The 23,028-nt window shown below is 41.2% G+C and overlaps 1 protein-coding gene across 2 annotated transcripts in view; it reads right to left on the reverse strand.

The window, feature by feature from the left end:
* The window catches only part of LRP11 (LDL receptor related protein 11), an 83,795-nt gene that overhangs the window by 3,123 nt on the left and 57,644 nt on the right, over positions 1–23,028 (reverse strand). For both annotated transcript variants that reach the window (XM_075862439.1, XM_075862437.1), the window contains one exon: positions 14,349–14,447. In XM_075862439.1, coding sequence (XP_075718554.1) covers positions 14,349–14,447 — 99 coding nt within the window. The remainder of the gene's footprint in view (positions 1–14,348; positions 14,448–23,028) is intronic.

Consider the following 23,028-nt stretch of genomic DNA (forward strand, 5'->3'; position numbering starts at 1 on the left):
AGCCAACTTTAAATTGATCGGCCGATGCTAGGGAGGGATTCATTATATAGCAAGTGGGGATCCTTCTAACTCACTGCAGAGGACTCTATGGGGGGATAATAATATCCCCCTATAGAGCACTCAGCAGTCAGATGCTCAACCCCCCCCCCCCCTGCTGTATAATAAATACTGAGGGCTCTATGGGGGAGGATATCCCCCCTCACAGAGACGTCCGAGTCAGACACTCAAACCCCCCTATAGAGCCCTCTGCAGTCAGTCAGACGATCTAACCTCCCCTTGCAATATAATCTCCCCCATACAGCCCCCAGTAGTTATTTTACTACAAAGGGAGGTGTGTCTGACTACTTCAAGGTTTTTTTTTCCACCAGGAACATATGAGACAGCCACAGGATTTGTCATAAATGTCAGATGTTGGTCCCACCTCTGGGACCCACACCTATCTCTAGAACGGGGCCCCCTAAACCCCGTTCTACCTCTTTCTGCCTCCCTGGCCACTTCCTGACTTCATGGTCGGGAGTTACGAAAACACGCTGAGCTACACTGTTTCCGTAAGTCCCATAGAACAGAATGGTAGTTATGGAAACAGCGTAGCTCACGTGCTACGCTTCTTCCGTAACTGCCATTCACTACTTTGAGGGTTACGGAAAGTCCATGAAGTCAGGAAGTGGCTGGGAGGTAGAACGGGGTTTAGGGGGCCCGGTTCTACAGATAGGTGCAGGTCCCAGAGGTGGGACTCGCATCTACAGTGAAGGAAATAAGTATTTGATCCCTTGCTGATTTTGTAAGTTTGCCCACTGTCAAAGTCATGAACAGTCTAGAATTTTTAGGCTAGGTTCATTTTACCAGTGAGAGATAGATTATATAAAAATAAAAAATAAAAAAAAATCACATAGTCAAAATTATATATATTTATTTGCATTGTGCACAGACAAATAAGTATTTGATCCCCTACCAACCATTAAGAGTTCAGCCTCCTCCAGACCAGTTACACGCTCCAAATCAACTTGGTGCCTGCATTAAAGACAGCTGTCTTACATGGTCACCTGTATAAAAGACTCCTGTCCACAGACTCAATTAATCAGTCTGACTCTAACCTCTACAACATGGGCAAGACCAAAGAGCTTTCTAAGGATGTCAGAGACAAGATCATAGACCTGCACAAGGCTGGAATGGGCTACAAAACCATAAGTAAGACGCTGGGTGAGAAGGAGACAACTGTTGGTGCAATAGTAAGAAAATGGAAGACATACAAAATGACTGTCAATCGACATCGATCTGGGGCTCCATGCAAAATCTCACCTCGTGGGGTATCCTTGATCCTGAGGAAGGTGAGAGCTCAGCCGAAAACTACACGGGGGGGAACTTGTTAATGATCTCAAGGCAGCTGGGACCACAGTCACCAAGAAAACCATTGGTAACACATTACGCCGTAATGTAATAAAATCCTGCAGTGCCCGCAAGGTCCCCCTGCTCAAGAAGGCACATGTACAGGCCCGTCTGAAATTTGCAAATGAACATCTGGATGATTCTGAGAGTGATTGGGAGAAGGTGCTGTGGTCAGATGAGACTAAAATTGAGCTCTTTGGCATTAACTCAACTCGCCGTGTTTGGAGGAAGAGAAATGCTGCCTATGACCCAAAGAACACCGTCCCCACTGTCAAGCATGGAGGCGGAAACATTATTTTTGGGGGTGTTTCTCTGCTAAGGGCACAGGACTACTTCACCGCATCAATGGGAGAATGGATGGAGCCATGTACCGTCAAATCCTGAGTGACAACCTCCACCAGGACATTAAAAATGGCTTGTGGCTGGGTCTTCCAGCACGACAATGACCCGAAACATACAGCCAAGGCAACCAATGAGTGGCTCAAAAAGAAGCACATTAAGGTCATGGAGTGGCCTAGCCAGTCTCCAGACCTTAATCCCATCGTAAACTTATGGAGGGAGCTGAAGATCGGAGTTGCCAAGCGACAGCCTTTTTTTAAAAGTTTAGTTACACTTTAAAGAGAGGTGTTACAATTTTTTTTATTATCATTATTTGTTTCCGTTAGTAAAACCGTGTATCAGTGTGTTTGGTGCAACTTTCTAATTACTTTTTATTAAAAATTATTTTTACTTTTTGAGAAACAGCTGCTTTATATCCTGAAAACTGAGCTTCTGTATCTAGTGCTAAATCCTGTATCCGTCAGGTCAGTGGCACTGACGGAAACCGTGTCAGGGTTGGCGGGGTTGAGATGCGTGTGAGGGGGAAGGAGGGGGCCCAAGTTGTGTCAACAGCCCGGGCCCATGGTACACTTAATCCTCCACTGGATATAAGGCTCGATGGCTCTATATAGGAGCGTTCTAAACCTTGTAAAGATAATTTATGAATTTTATTAGCACACAATTATGGATCTAAAAATGATAAACTTCAATTCTTTAACACCTTCCTGACAGAGCCTTATTTTTCAAATCTGACATGTTTCAGTTTATGTGGTAATAACTTTGGAATGCTTTTACCGATCCAAGCGATTCTGAGATGTTCTCGTCACAGGATTTTTTTACTGGTGAAATTTGGTCGATACATTCAGTATTTCATTGTGAAAAAAAAATAATTTATCAAAAAATTAGCAATTTTATCAATTTATATATATACACGCCGGATGTCGGGAAGGGGTTAAAGAGGTTATTTAAGATTACAAACTTATGTTTCCTACTCCGATATTATGCAATAGGAGCTGTGTAATGTTTTTATCGAAAATCGATATGGTGGAGTTGAGTGGAGCCATCTTTTGCTGCAATTACAGATACAAGTCTCTTGGGTTATGTCTCTATTAGTTTAGAACATCTAGACATCGGGATTTTTGCCCTTTCTTCCAGGTAACACTGCTCCAACTCCTTCAAGTTAGACGTGTTGCGCTGTTGTATAGCAGTTTTCAAGTCATGCCACCGATTCTCAATTGTATTGAGTTCCAGGCTATGACTCGGCCATTCCAAGACATTTACATGTTTCCCCTTAATGACATGCCACATACATGTAGTTGACAGCCGTTATGGGGAAGAATGGAGCAGGTTCACAGGCTGAGCCCGCTCCATACTTAGCAGGTGATGGCTGTGTAATACAGGGGGAATCAAATATCACTTTGATTCCGCCCGTTTAACCCCTGAAATGCAACCGTCCGTTGTGACCGCGGCATTTAAATCATTAGAATCAGGGGGGGGATGGTCCTCTCCGACGTGCCATCGATCGCGACATGATTGCGGGGTGCCAATGGTCGTCATGTCAGCCTGGGGACCTAATGGAGGTCCCCAGGTCTGCCATCTGTGTACTCCTTTGAAGCCATACCTCTGGCAGGGAGACTGTCAGTATAGTGATATGCTGCAATACATTTGTATTGCTGTAGATCATGCAAGCGATCCAATGATCGCTGGTTCAAGTCCCCTAGAGAGACTAATAAAAGAAAGTAAAAAATAGTTAGGCGAAGTTCACACTAGCGTTGGCATACGTTTACCGCTCTTCCGTCAGAGGAAGAGAAGATCGAAACTTTGAACGGAATGCAACGGTTCTGTTAGATGTTTATGCAGACTGCACTTTTACTTCCGTAAAAAAAAAAATGAAACCTAGCCAACGGAGACAAACGGAACGCAACTGAAACAAAAGAATTACCATTGAAAACTAATGGAACCATTGTTTTCTGTTTAACCTTTCGATCCTCTCTTCCTCCGACGGAAGAGAGGTAAATGTATACAAACGCTAGTGTGAACTTATGAAAAATATTAAAAGTTAAAAAAATAATATTTTCCCATTTTTTTTCCCTAAAGCAATGTTAAAAAAATAAAAGTTAACATAACTGGTATCACCGCGTCCGTAAAAGTTCTAAATATCACAATTATAGCGTTGCTTAACCAGCTCGGTGAACGGCTTAAGAAAAAAGTGTTCAAATAGTCGCATATACCCAAAATGGTATCAGTAAAAACCCATAGCTCGCCCCACAAAAAATAAGCCCTCCCAACGCTAAATTGACGGAAAAATAAAAAAGTTATGGCTCTCAGAATATGGCGAGCCAAAACAATTTTTTTTTATAAAAGTGGTAAAACATAAAAAAAACTGTATAAATTGAGTATCGCTGTAATCGTATCAACCCGTAGAATAAGGTTTTTTACCGCTTGATGGATGCCGTAAAAAATAGCATAATCGCTGTTTTTTCACTCCACAAATAATTTTTGTTTGAAAGGCCGGGAGGAAAAAACAAAAATGAAAAAAACGAAGATTGGCTGTGTCCTTAAGGGGTTAAACCACCCTAGTGTAGATTTAGCAGTGTGTTTAGGGTCATTGTCCTGCTGGAAGGTTAACCTCCATCCCAGTCTCAAATCACTGGCAGACTAAAACAGGTTTTCGTTAGGCATTTTCCTATATTTACTGCCATCTATCCCTCCTTCACTCCTGACCAGTTTTCCAGTCCCTGCTGATGAAAAGCATACCCTCAGCATGATGCTGCTACCACCATGCTTCACTGTGGAATTGGTGTACTTGGGGTGATGGGAAGTGTTGGGTTTGCACCACACGCAGCATTTCCCATAATGGCCAAAAAGATTTTAGTCTCATCTGCCCAGAGAACCTTCTTCCATGCATTTGGGAAGTCTGCCACATTCTGTTTGGCGAACTCAAAACTTGTTTTCTTATGAATTTTTTTTGGCCACTCCCATAAACCAACACTCTGTGGATCTTTGGGAGTTCCTTTAGTGTTATCGTTGGTGTCTTTGTTGTTGTACCACTTTCTTTCCATTTAATGGTGCACCGTGGGATATTCAAAGTTTGGTATATTATTGTATAACCCAATCCTGATCTATATTGTGCACAACTTTGTCTCTGACCTATTTGGAGAGCTCCTTGGTCTTCATGTTGCATCCTTAGCGGTGTTGCAGACTCAGGACCCTTTTCAGAACAGGTGTATTTCTACTGACAGATCATGTGAAACTTTGAATGCACACAGGGACCTTATTCAACTAATTATGTGACATCTGGAGTTAACCCCTTCTCGTCATTTGCCGTATATATAAGGCGCTGTCGGGCAGGGCTTCCCGCAAAGCGCAGTACCATTACATCGCAGTGATAGTGCGGGCTCAGGAGCTGAGCCCGCACCATCACCACCGGGTGTCAGCTGGCACACTGATGTAACGGCCAGTACCAGAGCTAGCCTCTGATCTGGCCGATTTACCTCTCAGATGCTGTGTTCAATAGAGATCGCAGTAGCCGAGGGGTTTTTAGCCCCCGGCGCCCCAGCAACGTGATCGCTGGGTTGCCGGTGGCTGCAATGGCAACCGGAAGCCTATTATTGGCCTCCCGGTCTGCCAGCAACGGAAGCCTCCTTTTCCTCACTCAGAGGCGAGGCCTAAAAGGCTTCTGGGACCATCTGCAAGATTGGGCCGGCTCAGATTCCCGCTCAGAAGCTGAGTCGGCATCATCAGCAGTGGGTGTCCGCTGTATGTTTCAGTGGACACCCTGCTGTAACAGCAGGAACCGGAGCTAGCGCCGATCCTTGCCATTAACCCCTTAGATGCAGCGATCGAAAGCGATCGCTGCATCTTAGTGGTTTGTAACAAATCGGCAGCCCTGCCATGCGATGGCAGGGCTGCCGACTGCTACTATGACAACAGGGGGCCTAACAATGGCCTCCTGTCTGCCATTATGGAAGCTGATTAGGCCCCACCCAGAGGCAGAGCCTGATCGGCTTGCTGTTGATGAACAACTGATAGTTCTAATACATTGCACTATATAGGTTGTGCAATGTATTAGAACATCAATCAACCGGTTGGACCATCAAGATCCCTAGTGGGACTAAAACAAAAGTGGAAAAAAAAAGGGTTTACAAATGTAAAAATAAAAGTTTCAAGTAATAAAATAATACACAATAGACCCTTTGTTTTTATTAAAACTATGAAACACCTGTGGGGTCAAAATGCTCACTATACACCTAGTTTAATTCCTCAGGGGGTGTAGTTTCCTTAAAGGAGTCACTTTTGGGCAGTTTCCACTGTACTGGTACCTCAGGGGCTTTGCAAATGCGACATGGTGTCGAGAAACCAATCCTGCAAAATCTGTGCTCCAAAAGCCAAATGGCGCTCCTTTCCTTCTAAGCCCTGCCATGTGCCCAAACAGCAGTTTATTACCACATATGGGGTATATACATACTCTGGAGAAGTTGCTTTACAAATGTTGAGGGGGGCTTTTTCTTCTGTATTCCTTGTGATTTTTTTTTTTACCATTTTTCTTATTGGAGAAATGTAAAAAAATATATTTTCACGTCCAAATTCTAATAAAATCTAAAACACCTGTGGGTTCAAAATGCTCACTACACCACAATATGAATTCCTTGTGGGGTGCAGTTGCGAAAATGGGGTCTTTTTTGGGGTGTTTCCCTTGTTTTGGCATCACAAAACTTCTTCAAACGTGACATGGTGCCTAAAATAAAATCTAATAAAAAGAAGACCCCAAAATCCACTAGGTGCTCCTTTGCTTCTGAGTCAAGTGTTTCAGCCCATTAGCACACTAGGGTCACATGTGGAATATTTCTAAAAACTGCAGAATGTGGGCAATAAATATTGCGTTTCTCTTGTAAAACCTTCTGTGTTACAGAAAAAAATTAATTAAAAAATTTCTGCAAAAAAATTTACATTTGTAAATCTCCCGTCTACTTTGCTTTCATCCTTGAGAAACACCTAAAGGGTTAAGAAACTTTCTTAATGCTGTTTTGAATACTTTGAGGGGTGCAGTTTTTAAAATGCGGTGACTTATTGGGGATTATAATATATAAGGCCCTCAAAACGACTTCAGAACTGAACTGGCCCCTGTAAAAATAGCCTTTTGAAATTTTCTTTAAAATATGAGAAATTGCTGCTAAAGTTCTAAGCCTTGTAACGTCCTAGAAAAATAAAAGGACGTTCAAAAAACAATGCAAACCTAAAGTAGACATATGGGAAATGTGAACTAGTGACTATTTTGTGTGGTATTACTATCTGTTTTACAAGCAGATACATTTAAATTTAGAAAAATTCTATTTTTTTGCAAATTTTCTCTAAATTTTGGTGTTTCTCACAAATAAATATTGAATTTATCGACTACATTTTTTCACTAACATAAAGTACAATATGTCACGAGAAAACAATCTCAGAATCGCTTGGATAGGTAAAAGCATTTTTTAAAGTTATTACATAAAGTGACACGTCAGATTTGAAAAATCAGGCTTTGTTAGGAAGGTCAAAAGTGGCCACAGCGGGAAGGGGGTTAATTGGTTTGACCCGACCTATTTAGGGGTTTTATAGCAAAGAGGGTGAATACACAACGTTTCAGTTTTTTTAACCAGGTTTTTTTTTTCAATTCCACTAACAATTTGGACTATTTTAATAGGTCGATTACAGAAAATCAAATTTCAAATAGATTTTCTTTCTAGGTTGTAATGCTACAAAACAGGAAAAACACCAAGGGGGGGTTTGAATACTTTTGCATGGCACTGTACTTTACTGCATATAAAATATTCACTTACACATTCTTCCTGGGAGTACAATTGGCAGGTAGATGAAGTGGTTGAAGAGCGTGTAGGCAGTACAGCTAAACATGTTCATTTTCTTATATAATAATGTACCTTCTGTACTTTGCAGATAATGTCACACCATCAAGAGAAAGTGATGGAGTACGCTTTACACCACGCTTCACAGCTTATAGTTATTGATTTAAATGCTGTGCAATGACGGCCGCAATTACTGACAACTCAACTGACCAAGAAAAATGTCAATGTCAAGCATGGCACCTGAAAGAATAGCAACACAAAGGAATATAATCCTCCTGTCTCCGATTACAGTGATGTGATTCGAGGAAAAGTAACTCAAACTCTGTATACCTTCACATTTCAGATCACTCTACAAGATAGATCATGAGTGATGTCTGAATGATTAACACATTCGTTTCAATACCACTGAAACGGCAGCATAGTTATGACATATGACACTATAAAATCATAGCAACTTGAATGAGGGAGAGTCGGTATCATATCTCTAGGGTGTCATATACAATGAGGTGCAGAAGTAGGTATACAGTTTAAATAATAGGTAAATTTGGCATGCGCCTTTATGAACTAAATCATGTTCTCAACCGTGTGTGGGTTTTCTTGAATATACCTTATCTTTGAAAAAAAATAGTCTGGTGATCGTGGTCTCCACCTATTGGGTAATCTTTCGTCAAGAAAATTACGCACCGTTAAAGCACAGTGAGGAGGGCTCCATCAGGCTGAAAATAGAAGTCTTCATTTTCATGCTCCTTCTGCAATTGTGGTATTACATATTCTTGGAGCATGTTAAGGTACAGGTCTGAGGTCACCGTTGTATTGTAGAAGATAGGTCCAATTACCCCTTTACATGAAAGGGCCGCCCAAACTAACACCGGGTTGATTCAGCTGTTCTTCAATTGTTGCAATGGGGTTTTCTGTGCCTGTTAACCACACCTAAAAGTTTGAAGTTGGCTTCATCGGACCAAGTTATTTTTCTAATAATGCCGTCTGCTTGTGTTTCTTCATTCAAAATTGCCTCACAAAATTGTAAACGACTATCTAGATCGACTTCTAATAATACATGGATTAATCTTGGTCGATACATTTTCAGCTCTAAGAGTTGCATTAGATGACCCAAATTTCTATGGGAAATGTCCAACTTATTAGAAGCTCTCATTTTAGTTTTTTTGGGGCTTTGAGTAAATGTCAGTGCCACTAACATTTCATTTTAATCAGTAGTAACTCACTGGTCGACCACTTTTTGGTGCATTACAAATGGATCCGGTTCTGTCAAATTTGTCAAGTATACAGTATACTGATAGTCTAGTTGGCGGAGGTGTTGCAAATTCTTCTTCCTACTTTTGTTGAACCTTTTTAGCATTTTCTGTCTTCCAATATTGTTTGATTATCCACTTTGGTTGTTCATCTGTTAAATTACCAGCCATACTTAGTAATCTGAATAATGGAATAGGAATTTTGGGGGAGATTTATCAAACAGTCTAAACATAGAAATGTCTGTTGCCCATGGCAAACAATCACAGCACTGCCTCCACTTTTGATAGTGCTCTTCAGAAACCAAATATTTTTATACTGTTTGAAAAATCTCCCCCTGTAGAGATGTATACCTACTTATGCACCCCCCTGAATTTATACACTGTCATTGTGTTGAAAAAAACACCTTACATATATTCAGAATAGATTGATGTAGAAATGTTGGTATCTGAGTTAACAAATGGAGTGATATGTCAGTAAATATGGCATATTAACCGTCCATCATATGTTCTGATGACAACCTTACTCTCATCTGGAACTTTCCCTTTGCCTTTTAAAGGACCAGTGTCACGAAAAAAAATTTTTTTAGATCAATTTGATTTTAGTGTTTTATTAAACATTTTTTTATTTATTTGTGTGTTTGTGTTTTACTTTTTTTTCTTTTTTCACTTTTTCTTCCCTATGGGGGCTGCCATTTTTTTTTCCATCTCTGTATGTGTCGATTAACGACACATACAGACATGGAATACGGCACATACAGTCCCATAGTGAATGCGAACGGGGCCCGTTCCATCCACTATGCTGTACGCCGTCTGTGTGGGAACGGCGCATGCGCCGCTCCCACACAGTCCAAGTTGAACTGTGCGATGTCCGGCGCCGGTTTCCTGTGGACCGGAAGTCACGGCCGGACAGTAAGATCGCGGCTTCCGGACTTGTGCATTTGGAGTGGCGGTAGCAGACGGACCGGAGGGAGCGGCGGCGGCAGGAGCAGGTAAGTGATTTCTATGTATGTTCGTGTTTTAGTGTGTGTTTACTACTGTATGTTAACCTACTACACTGTGTGTTCGCTCAAAAAATGGCGGCACACAGTGTAGGAGGTTTGACCGTTCAATCCCCTCCTTTCTCCTGGCACTAGACAGGATAAGGGAGGGGAGATTCTGAGAGCTCACTAGAGCGAGTGGGTTTTCTCAAATTTTGCAGCATAAAGCAATGTGGTTGCTTTACCACATGCAATGCTGCAATTTTGGGAATTGCTCCATCTAGTGACCAGCGCTGGGAAATATTATAAATTAGAATCTAATTTATAATATTTCCTGACTCGTGAAAAAAATTAGAACAATGTTTAATCACCTATACACTAATTGTTTAACTGAAAAAAAAATAAAAAATATTTCTAGCGACACTTTCCCTTTAAGCGTTCTCACCCCACTTCTCAAGAAGTGCACTCTTGTCCCCTCCTCTGCCGCTAACTATCGTCATGTTTCTAACCTTCCAGAACATCTGATGTATACTTATCTGGTCAATAACGTCACTTCTAACTTTCTGATGGCCCCCTCACAATTTGGCTTCCGTGCTTCACATTCTACTGAAACTGAATTAACCAAAGTGTCTAATGATCTTTTATCAGCCAAATCCAATGGTCATTGCGCTCTTTTAATCCTTCTAGATGTATCTGCCGCATTTTCCACGGTAGATCACCCAATACTCCACACTCCATATCCCTTTGGCTTAAAGGGAATGTGTTGCCAGCAAAACATGTTTTTTTTTTTTTTTAGTTAAATAATTAATGTGTGGGTGATTAAACATTGTTCTAATTTTTTTTATTTTTTTCACTTGTAAGGAAATATTATAAATTGGATTCAATTTATAATATTTCCCAGCACTGGTCACTAGATGGAGCAATTCCCAAAATTGCAGCATTGCATGCGGTAAAGCAACCACATTGCTTTATGCTGCAAAATTGGGAAAAAATCCCTCGCTCTAGTGAGCTCTCAGAATCCCCCCCTCCTTTATCCTGGCTAATGCCGGGAGGAACGAGGGGTTTGAACGGTCTAACCTCCTACACTGTGTGTCGCCATTTTTTGAGCTAACACACAGTGTAGAAGGTTTACATACACTAGTAAACACACAGTATAACACTTACATACACAGAAATCACTTACCTGCTCCAGTCGCCGCCGCTCCCTCCGGTCCGTCCGCTCCGTCTGCTGCCGCTGCTCCATGTGCACAAGTCCGGAAGCCGCGACCGGAAGTAGTAATCTTACTGTCCGGCCGCAACTTCCGGTCCACAGGAAAATGGCGCCGGACGGCGTGCATTTCAAATTGGACTGTGTGGGAGCGGCGCATGCGCCGTTCCCACACACACGGCGTACACCATAGTGGATGGAACGGGCCCTGTTCGCATTCCCTATGGGACTGGAGCTGCCGTATTCCATGTCTGTATGTGTCGTTAATCGACACACACAGAAATGGAAAAAAAAATGGCAGCCCCCATGGGGAAGAAAAAGTGTAAAAATAGAAAAAAGTAACACACAAACACACAAATAAATATAAACGTTTTTAATAAAACCCTAACATAAAACTGATATAAAAAAAAAAAATTGGTGACACTGTTCCTTTAAGGGACACTGTCCTTCTCTGGTTTTCATCCTATCTCTCTGACCGCACTTTGAGTGTGTTTTTTTTCTGGTTCTGCTTTCTCTCTGTTGGAGTTCCTCAAGGTTCAGTATTGGGCCACTTCACGTTTTTCTCTACACAATCCCAGTTGGGCAAACTATCAGCAAGTTTGCTTTCAAATGCTTTCTTTATGCTGATGACATCCAATTAAATGGACATATTTCCTGCTCTCCTAAAATAAACACTAGTGAGTGTCTGTCAGCTGTCAAGTCCTCTCTATATTTCAAACATAATCTTTCTTAGGGTATGTTCACACGTAGTCAACAAAAACGTCTGAAAATCCAGAGCTGTTTTCAAGGGAAAACAGACCCTGCTTTTCAGACGTTTTTTTACCAACTCACATTTTTCGCGGCGTTTTCACGCCGTTTTCACGGCGTTTTTTACGTCCGTTTTTGGAGCTGTTTTCATTGGAGTCTATGAGAAAACAGCTCCAAAAACGTCCAAAGAAGTGTCCTGCACTTCTTTTGCCGAGGCTGTATTTTTACGCGTCGTCGTTTGACAGCTGTCAAACGACGACTCGTAAATAACAGGTCGTCTGCACAGTACGTCGGCAAACCCATTCAAATGAATGGGCAGATGTTTGCCGACGTATTGTAGCCCTATTTTCAGACGTAAAACGAGGCATAATACGCCTCGTTTACGTCTGAAATTTGGCCGTGTGAACATACCCTAAAACTGAGCTCCTTCTGTTTCCTCCATCATCTTCTTTACCTGATGTGTATGTATGTAACGACACCATCCTCCCTAGACCATCAGGCCTGATGTCTTGGAGTTATACTCGACTCTGATCTGTCTTTTTTCCTTACTTTCATTCCATGGCCAAATCATGTTGCCTTCACCAAAAAAAACATCACTTGTTCCCTTCCACACCGTTGACTCTGCTAAAACACTAATCTAGGTCCTGAATATTTTTCGACTTGACTACTATCACTCACTACTAATATAATGATGGTTTCTCTTAGCTCAAATACCCACAAAATCTCTCTCAGACCGGAGCAGGCAAAACTAAATTGGGTATGATCCAACAAATACTCTAAATGACATATATAAAGTACAGTTAAGTTTACCGCTCAGACGGTGCTGGTAACAGTCCAATATCATTCAGTATGGACTCTCTCCCAGAAAAATGCAGTGGACAATCCACAATCCAATGAGGGTGTGGATGGAAATCCTTATCCTTGTAGTTCCACCAAGCTCCTTATCGTCTCTCTCCACATCCAAAGAACTCCTGGTAGGAAAAGGATCTTATGTCTCTAATAGATGGAAAAAGGAAGACACATAGTGCAACACCCTCTGAAAAAAGATTGCTCCACGCCAAGTTTAATTGCCCCAGAGGAAGCCGGAAGGGCGAAACCCAGGGTCGGGCAAGAGTGTTTAGCGTGCCGCCTAGAAATTTTAAAGATTTTTACTTACCTTGATGCTTTTATTTCTTGTTACTTCTGTGAGTATGGATTAAACTTGGCGTGGAGCAATCTTTTTTCAGAGGGTGTTGCACTATGTGTCTTCCTTTTTCCATCTATTAGAGACATAAGATCCTTTTCCTACCAGGAGTTCTTTGAATGTGGAGAGAGACGATAAGGAGCTTGGTGGAACTACAAGGATAAGAATTTCCATCCACACCCTCATTGGATTGTGGATTGTCCACTGCATTTTTCTGGGAGAGAGCCCATACTGAATGATATTGGACTGTTACCAGCACCGTCTGAGCGGTAAACTTAACTGTACTTTATATATATATATATATATATATATATATATATATATATATATATATATCACTCACTACTAACTGGCAATCCACTAAACGGACTGGCTCCACTTCAATCGATCATGAATGCAGGCCAGGTTGATCTCTTTATCTAGCGGTTATACTATTGCCTCTGCTCTCTGTCACTCATTACACTTGTTACCCAATTCAATTTAAAACTCACCTCCTAGTCTACAAAGCTCTCCACAATGCCGAACTGTCATATATCTCCGCGCTCATCTCTGTTTACCAATCCACTTGTGCTCTTCTCTCAGCCAATCACCTACTACTCTCATCCTCCCTTATTACTTTTAAAGCAGTTGATGCAGAAACATTAGTCACCCGCTCTGAGCTCCATCTATTTGCTAAGTAACAAGCCACACATATCAACAAGAATAGGTTTTAGAGCAAACCGATCTCTTCAACAATGGTTTAGATTCTGCCTTGAAACAAAATAATGTAAAGGGCTAATACATTTCTAAAAAATCTAAAATAGCTGAACCCTGAATCCACTCTGATCACAAATGGAGTCTAAATAGGGAGTTGTTTCCTTATAAGGGTAAATTGGACCAAGGGTCCTTCCTTCTTGGTATAGTGTTGAGTCCCTCTGTCTGTAATGTGGGAGACCAGGGTTTATTTTTATCGAATGAGAGGCGTCCAACTTTTCCACGACTTCTCCTGTGCTGCTCTTCTTTGGTATGGTTTCCCTAAAACTGCCGAACTTTTCTGACGTTTCATCCCAGGAGACCACTGCAGTCGTAGTCACATGGGATGAAACGTCATCGCAGGAGACCAGCCCTCTGACATCATCAAGGCCGGCCTCCTGGAATGACGTTTCATCCCGTGTGACTATGACTGCAGCATGTGTTTGGCTGCAGCGGTCAAATGGGATGAAACCTCATCCCAGGAGGCTGGCCTGGAGGAAGAAACACAGACTTCTGGGTAAGTATAAGATTTTTTTATTTTTTTTTGAGTTGCAAAACGGTGCAACAATACTACACACGCCTTACCGCGAATGGTCGTGGTTATGCTATGCACATTTTAACCACATGGCACACTAGCACCAGGTCATGTAAATACTCCCTTATTTGTCAAAGAATTAGTAGACTACAAAATAGTAAGAAAATTACCTGCTTCAGGTGCAGGGTGTTCATTACCGTGTAGAATGTTTTTTGAGATTAAGAAACTCTTCTTCACTGCATCTTTGTCAGTTTTTGATGAAACTGTGCCTAAAAATTAAATTATTATAGAATAAATATATCGTTTACATAACATTTACATAATATACATTATGTATTTATTATTCACATTATATAATACCAAAAATTATCATTGATTTACTGCAACATTATAATTTTGAGTCACAGCTGTCATCCAGAGGTGTATGTAAGTCAGTGTATTCCAGTGGACTTTAGATTTAGATAATTAACCCTTTCATGTCATATTTCTGACATGCACTTATTTAAAGAGGCTCTGTCACCAGATTGTGCAACCCCTATCTGCTATTGCAGCAGATCGGCGCTGCAATGTAGATTACAGTAACGTTTTTATTTTTAAAAAACGAGCATTTTTGGCCAAGTTATGACCATTTTCGTATTTATGCAAATGAGGCTTGCAAAAGTACAACTGGGCGTGTTGAAAAGTAAAAGTACAACTGGGCGTGTATTAGGTGCGTACATCGGGGCGTGTTTACTAGCTGGGCTTTCTGAAGAGAAGTATCATCCACTTCTCTTCAGAACGCCCAGCTTCTGGCAGTGCAGATCTGTGACGTCACTCACAGGTCCTGCATCGTGTCGGCACCAGAGGCTACAGTTGATTCTGCAGCAGCATCAGCGTTTGCAGGTAAGTAGCTACATCGACTTACCTGCAAACGCCGATGCTGCTGCAGAATCATCTGTAGCCTCTGGTGCCGACACGATGCAGGACCTGTGAGTGACGTCACAGATCTGCACTGCCAGAAGCTGGGCGTTGTGAAGAGAAGTGGATGATACTTCTCTTCAGAAAGCCCAGCTAGTAAAAGTAGTAAACACGCCCCGATGTACGCACATAATACACGCCCAGTTGTACTTTTACTTTTCAACACGCCCAGTTGTACTTTTGCAAGCCTCATTTGCATAAATACGAAAATGGTCATAACTTGGCCAAAAATGCTCGTTTTTAAAAAATAAAAACGTTACTGTAATCTACATTGCAGCGCCGATCTGCTGCAATAGCAGATAGGGGTTGCACAATGTGGTGACAGAGCCTCTTTAACCCCTTCCCTCTTTGGCCACTTTTGACCTTCCTGACAGAGCCTCATTTTTCAAATCTGACATGTTTCACTTTATGTGGTAATAACTTCGCAATGTTTTTACCTAGCCAAGCGACTCTGAGACTGTTGTCTCGTGACACATTGGACTTTGTGTTACTAGCAAACTTTGCTCGATACGTTCAGTATTTAATTGTGAAAAACACCAAAATTTAGCGAAAAATTAAAAAAAATTAGCATTTTTCTAAATTTAAATGTATCTGCTTATAAGAAAGGCAGTTATACCACACAAAAATGTTTCTAATTAACATCCCCCATATGTCTACTTTAGATTTGCATAGTTTTTTGATCATCCTTTTTATTTTTCTAGGACGTTACAAGGCTTTGAACTTTAGCAGCAATTTCTCATATTTTAAAGAAAATTTCAAAAGGCTATTTTTACAGGGGCCAGTTCAGTTGTGAAGTGGCTTTGAGGGCCTTATATATTAGAAACCCCCAAAAAGTCACCCCATTTTAAAAACTTCACCCCTCAAAGTATTCAAAACAGCATTTAGAAAGTTTCTTAACCCTTTAGACGTTTCACAGGAATTAAAGCAATGTAGAGGTGAAATTTACAAATTTCATATTTTTTTGCAGAAATTAATTTTGAATCAATTTTTTTTGTAACACAAAGTTTTACCAGAGAAATGCAACTCAATATTTATTGCCCAGGTTCTGCAGTTTTAGGAAATATCCCACATGTGGCCCTAGCATGCTTATAGACTGAAGCACTGGCCTCTGAAGCAAAGGAGCACCTAGTGGATTTTGGGGCCTTATTTTTATTAGACTATATTTTAGGCACCATGACCGGTTTGAAGGGCTCTTGCGGTGCCAAAACAGTGGGAATCCCCCAAAAGTGACCCCATTTGGGAATCTACACATCAAGGAAATTATCTAGGGGTATAGTGAGCATTTTGACCACACAGATGTTTTACAGAAATGATTGGAAGTAGGCCGTGAAAATGAAAATCTACATTTTTTCAAAGAAAATGTAGGTTTAGCAAATTTTTTCTCATTTCCACAAAGACTAAAGGAGAAAAAGCACTGCAAAATTTGTAAAGCAATTTCTCCTGAGTAAAACAATACCCCACGTGTGGTCATAAACGGATGTTTGGACACACGGCAGGGCTTAGAAGGGAAAGAGCGCTATTTGGCTTTTGGAGCTCAAATTTAGCAGGAATGGTGTTTGCGGAGGCCAGGCCACATTTACAAAACCCCTGAGGGGACAAAACAGTGGAAACCCCCAAAAAGTGACTCCATTTAGTAAACTACACCTCTTGAGGAATTAATCTAGGGGTGTAGTGAGCATTTTGACCCCACTGGTGTTTCATAGATTTTATTAGAATTGGGCAGTGAAAATAAAAACAATCCTTTTTCTTCAATAAGACGCAGCTTTAGCTCAAAACTTTTCATTTTCTCAACAAATAAAGGACAAAAAGAACCCCAACATTTGTAAAGCAATTTCTCCAGAATACGGCAATACCCCATATATGGTCATAAACTGCTGTTTGGGCACACGGCAGAGCTCAGAAGGGAAGGAGCGCCATTTGGCTTTTGGAGTACAAATTTTGCTGGATTGGTTTCTGGGCGCCTTTGGGACCAAAACAGTGGAAACCCCCCAGAAGTGACCCCATTTTGGAAACTACACCCCTCAATGCATTCACCTAGGGGTGTAGTGAGCATGTTAACCCTGCACGTGTTTTGTAGAAATTAGTGTGCATTCGATGTTGCAGAGTGAAAATTGGATTTTTTTTTCCATAGATATGCAAATATGTGGTGCCCAGCTTGTGCCACCATAACTAGACAACTCTCTAATTATTATGCTGTGTTTCCCGGTTTTAGAAACACCTTACATGTGACTCTAATCTTTTGCCTGGACATTTGACAGGGCTCAGGAGAGAAAGAGTACCATGTTAAATTGAGGCCTAATTTGGCGATTTATGTATGTGTTTACAATTGCAGGGCTCAGATGTGGAATAATAAAAAGAAACCCCTGAGAAGTGACCCCATTTTGGAAACTACACACCTCAAGGCATTTATTAAGGCGTGTAGGGAGCATTTTCACCCCACAGGTCTTTTTCATAAATGAATGCACTGCGGATGGTGCAAATTAAAAATTTATATTTTTCCCTAGGTATGCCATTTCAGTGGCAAATATGTCATACCCAGCATGTGCCACTGGAGACACACACCCCAAAAATTATTAAAAGGGTTCTCCCGGGTATGGCGATGCCATACATGTGGAAGGAAACTGCTTTTTGGGCACGCTGTAGGGTTCAGAGGGGAGGGAGCGCCATTTGGCTTTTAGAGGGCGGATTTTGCTTGGTGGTAGTTTTGTTTGAGTATTGCTGGTGTTTCCGTTTATAATGTGGGAGTACATGTGAGCTGGGCAGAGTACATCAGGGACATAGTCAGGTGGTATAATAATGGGGTAAAAAAACAATAAAATAATCTATAGATGTGTGTTACGCTGTGACACAATTCTTTCTGCACAGCCCAGTGTCGCACTGATAAATGTCCTTCCTTATCCGTCTTTTGGTCCACACTCCGCACCTTTGCAGTTTGGGGAATTTTGCTGGGAAGTATTGTCCTGGTATAATACGGGCACCCTCGCTTCTAGCAGATATGTTTGGGCCCTACCCTTCCTGGTTCCCTAATTTTAGGGCCTTGATAAATCGCCTCTTGAAAAGGAAGGAATATGAACAACTAATGGAGCCTTAACTAATTAAATTTTAAAAAAACTGACAGGCAAGTTAAAGTGTATGTTCACAAATGCCAGAAGTCTAGCAAGCAAAATGGGGGAGCTGGAGGCCTTGGTACTGGAAGAAAATATGGATATAGTTGGTGTTGCTGAAACATCGCTGGACTCTTCACATGACTGGGCTGTAAATCTACAGGGTTTTACACTGTTTCGGAAAGACAGGACAAATAGGAAAGGTGGTGGTGTATGTCTGTATGTGAGAAGTGATATGAAGGCGAGTGTGAAAGAGACAATAGTGGGTGAATACTGTGAGGAGGTTGAAACCTTGTGGGTGGAACTAGAAAGGGAGGTAAACACTGAAAAAATTTACTTTTGGTGTAATCTATAGACCCCCCAATATAACTGAGGAGATGGACGTTCAGCTATATAAACAGATTGAGCGGGCTGCACAGGCGGGTACTGTAGTGATAATGGGAGATTTTAATTTCCGGGATATTAATTGGTGTCATGGTTCGGCTTCAACTGCAAAGGGGAGACATTTCCTCAACCTGTTGCAGGAAAATTTTATGTGCCAGTTTGTGGAAGTCCCGACTAGAGGTGAAGCTCTGTTGGATCTGGTCATTTCTAATAATGCAGATCTTGTTGGGAATGTTAATGTTCGTGAAAACCTTGGTAACAGTGATCACAATATAGTTACATTTTACCTATACTGTAAAAAACAAATGCAGGCTGGGAGGGCAAAAACATTTAATTTTAAGAAGGCCAATTTCCCCAGGATGAGGGCTGCAATTCAGGATATAGACTGGGAAGAACTAATGTCAAATAATGGGACAAATGATAAATGGGAGATTTTCAAATCTACTCTGGGTAATTATAGAGCAAAATTTATTCCTATAGGTAACAAGTATAAACGACAAATTAAATCCCACATGGCTTACACCTTCTGTGAAAGGGGCAATACATGACAAAAAAAAGGGCATTTAAAAAATACAAATCTGAGGGTACATCTGCAGCCTTTGTAAAATATAAAGAGCTTAATAAAATCGGTAAAAATTTAATAAAATTAGCAAAAATACAAAATGAAAGGCAGGTGGCCAAGGATAGTAAAACAAATCCCAAAAAATTCTTCAAGTATATTAATGCTAAAAAGCCGAAGTCTGAACATGTAGGACCTCTAGATAGTGGTAATGGGGAGTTGGTCACAGGGGATCAAGAGAAGGCAGAGTTACTAAATGGGTTATTTAGCTCTGTATATACAACTTAAGAAAGATCAGCTTATGTAGCCGGTGCCAGTGCTGTTAATATATCAGTTGATATACGGAGTTGGATGAATGTAGATATGGTCCAAGCTAAATAAAATAAAATAAATGTGCACAAGGCCCCGGGACCAGATGGGTTACACCCTAGAATTCTTAAAGAGCTTAGTTCAGTTATTTCTGTCCCCCTTTTCATAATATTCAGAGAATCTCTAGTGACTGGAATAGTGCCAAGGGACTGGCGCAGGGCAAATGTGGTGCCTATTTTCAAAAAGTGCTCTAGATCTTCCCCGGGTAATTATAGACTAGTAAGCTTAACATCGATCGCAACCCTCTTCTCCCACTCTTCACACACTGATAGCAACACCGCAGAAGAAATGCTAGCACAGGCTTCCAGTATCCGTAGTTTCAGTTGCTGCACATCTCGTATCTTCACAGCATAGACAATTGCCTTCAGATGACCCCAAAGATAAAAGTATAAGGGGGTCAGATCGGGAGGCATTTCTGCTGCGGTGTTGCTATCAGTGTGTGAAGAGTGGGAGAAGAGGGTTGCATTGACAATCCAACACAATGGGCAGCACTTTGAACACATTTTATAAGTGGTCAGAAACTTGTAAATAACTCATGAAAGAATAAAGTAACGTTAAAACCAAGCACACCATTGTTTTTCTTGTGAAATTCTCGATAAGTTTGATGTGTCACATGACCCTCTTCCCATTGAAAAAACTAAAGTTGGATACAAAATGGCCGACTTGAAAATGGCCGCCATGGTCAACACCCAGCTTGAAAAGTTTCCCCCCTCCCATATACTAATGTGCCACAAACAGGAAGTTAATATCACCAACCATTCCCATTTTATTTAGGTGTATCCATATAAATGGCCCACCCTGTAGTTTGTAATTGGATTGAGAATTGGCTCAAGGACCGTATCCAGAGAGTTGTGGTCAATTATTCCTACTCTGAATGGTCCCCGGTAATAAGTGGTGTACCCCAGGGTTCAGTGCTGGGACCACTATTATTCAACTTATTTATTAATGATATAGAGGATGGGATTAATAGCACGATTTCTATTTTTGCAGATGACACCAAGCTATGTAATATAGTTCAGTCTATGGAAGATGTTCGTGAATTGCAAGCAGATTTAAACAAACTAAGTGTTTGGGCATCCAGTTGGCAAATGAAGTTTAATGTAGATAAATGTAAAGTTATGCACCTGGGTACGAACAACCTGCATGCATCATATGTCCTAGGGGGAGCTACACTGGCGGATTCACTTGTTGAGAAGGATCTGGGTGTACTTGTAAATCATAAACTAAATAACAGCATGCAGTGTCAATCAGCTGCTTCAAAGGCCAGCAGGATATTGTCGTGTATTAAAAGAGGCATGGACTCGCGGGACAAGGATGTAATATTGGCACTTTACAAAGCATTAGTGAGGCCTCATCTAGAATATGCAGTTCAGTTCTGGGCTCCAGTTCATAGAAAGGATGCCCTGGAGTTGGAAAAAATGCAAAGAGCAACGAAGCTAATTAGGGGCATGGAGAATCTAAGTTATGAGGAAAGATTAAAAGAATTAAACCTATTTAGCTTTAAAAAAAGATGACTAAGGGGGGACATGATTAATTTATATAAATATATTAATGGCCATACAAAAAAGTATTCGCTCCTATGTGTAGACATTTTTCCCTTCCCTTTTCCCGTCCCTTGGTTGAACTTGATGGACATGTGTCTTTTTTCAGCCGTACAAACTATGTAACTATTTAATAAGGGAACAGGGCGATTGTGTTTTTTACTTGAAACTTTTATTATGTTTTCAAAATTTATTTTTTTTCACTTTTTTATACTTTTTTTTACAAGTCCCACTAGGGGACTTGAAGGTCCAACTATCTGTATTTTTTTCATCTAATACATTGCACTGCCTACTACATAGTGCAATGTATTAGATCTGTCAGTTATTCACTGACAGCAAGCCAATTAGGCTTCGCCTCGCGGAGGGGCATAATCTGCTTCCGTAGTGGCAGAGCAGGAGGCCATTGTGTCTCCTGTTGCCATAGCTGCAGTCGGCAGCTCTGATTGCATGTCAGGGCTGGCGATCTGCTAGCAACCGCTACATCGAAGGGGTTAATGGCAGGGATCGGAGCTAGCTCCGGTTCCTGCCGTTACAGGTCGATGTCCGCTGAAATCCACCGCTGATGACATCGGCTCAGCTCCTGAGCCAGCGCCATCTTGCCGGCGGCTACGGAAGTCGTTCAGGCTCTGCCACCTAGTGGGTCCTGAACAGCTTCCATGCTAGGCAGACCGGGAGCCAAGTATTAGGCCTCCAGCTGCCATTGCAGCCACCGGAACCCCGGCAACTTCATTGCTGGGGTTCCGATGAGCTGCAAACACCTTAAATGCAGCGATCACGTTTGAGCGCTGCATTTAAGGAGTTAATGGCGGGGATCAAAGCTAATTTCGGTCCCTGCCATTACAGCCGGATGTCAGCTGTAAGATACCGCTGACATCCAGCGATGATGGCACCGGCTCAGCTTCTGAGTCGGTGACAAGCATTTGCAATATGGATACGGCAAAATGCGGGAAGCACTAGCTTTCCATGACGTATCCATACGGCACATGTCGGGAAGGGGTTAAACGATAATATCTTTGCAACCGCTTTGAATATCACAACTATTTTTACTTTGTTGTTTTTTTCACAACACTTATGAGGCTTTTATGTTTTAGATTAGTTTAATTAATTCCATGTTTTACATTTTTATTATGAGCAGACAAATCACTAAAAATGTGATAAAAAACACTTTTGTAATTTTTCATATATATATATATATATATATATATATATATATATATATAAAATACACACTAGTACTTGTCAATGAATTAGAATATCATCAAAGAGTTTATTTCAGTAATTAATTTTAAAAAGTGAAACTCATATTATATAGATTCATTACACAGAGTGATCTATTTCCAGCATTTTTTTCTTTTAATGTTGATGATTATGGCTAACCGTTAATGAAAAGCCACAATTTAGTCTCTTGTAAAATTGGAATATTGGGTAAAAGTTGAAGACTGTAAACTCATGGTATCACACTCTAATAAGCAAACACAAAACACCTGCAAAGGTTTCCTAAGCCTTTACAAGGACTAGTCTGTTGCTCAGTGGTCCAAAGTCCTGTTTTCAGAAGAAAGTAAATTTTGCATTTCATTTGGAAATCAAGGTCCCAGAGTCCGGAGAAAGAGTGGAGAGGCATCAATCGAAGTTGCTTGCGGTCCAGTGTGAAGTTTCCGCAGTCAGTGATGGTTTGGGGAGCCATATCATCTGCTGGTATTGGCCACTGTGTTATATGAAGTCCAGAGTCAACGCAGCTGTCTAACAGGAAATTTAAGAGCACTTCATGCTTCCTTCTGCTGACAAGCTTTATGGGGATGCTGATTTCATTTTCCAGCAGGACTTGGCACCTGCCCACACTGCCAAAAGTACCAATACCTGGTTTAATAACCACAGTATCACTCTGCTTGATTGGCCAGCAAACTCGCCTGACCTAGTATTGTCAAGAGGAAGATGA

This window comes from Rhinoderma darwinii, chromosome 4 (genome assembly GCF_050947455.1).
Source record: "Rhinoderma darwinii isolate aRhiDar2 chromosome 4, aRhiDar2.hap1, whole genome shotgun sequence".
In the NCBI taxonomy this organism is placed as follows: Eukaryota; Metazoa; Chordata; class Amphibia; order Anura; family Rhinodermatidae; genus Rhinoderma; species Rhinoderma darwinii.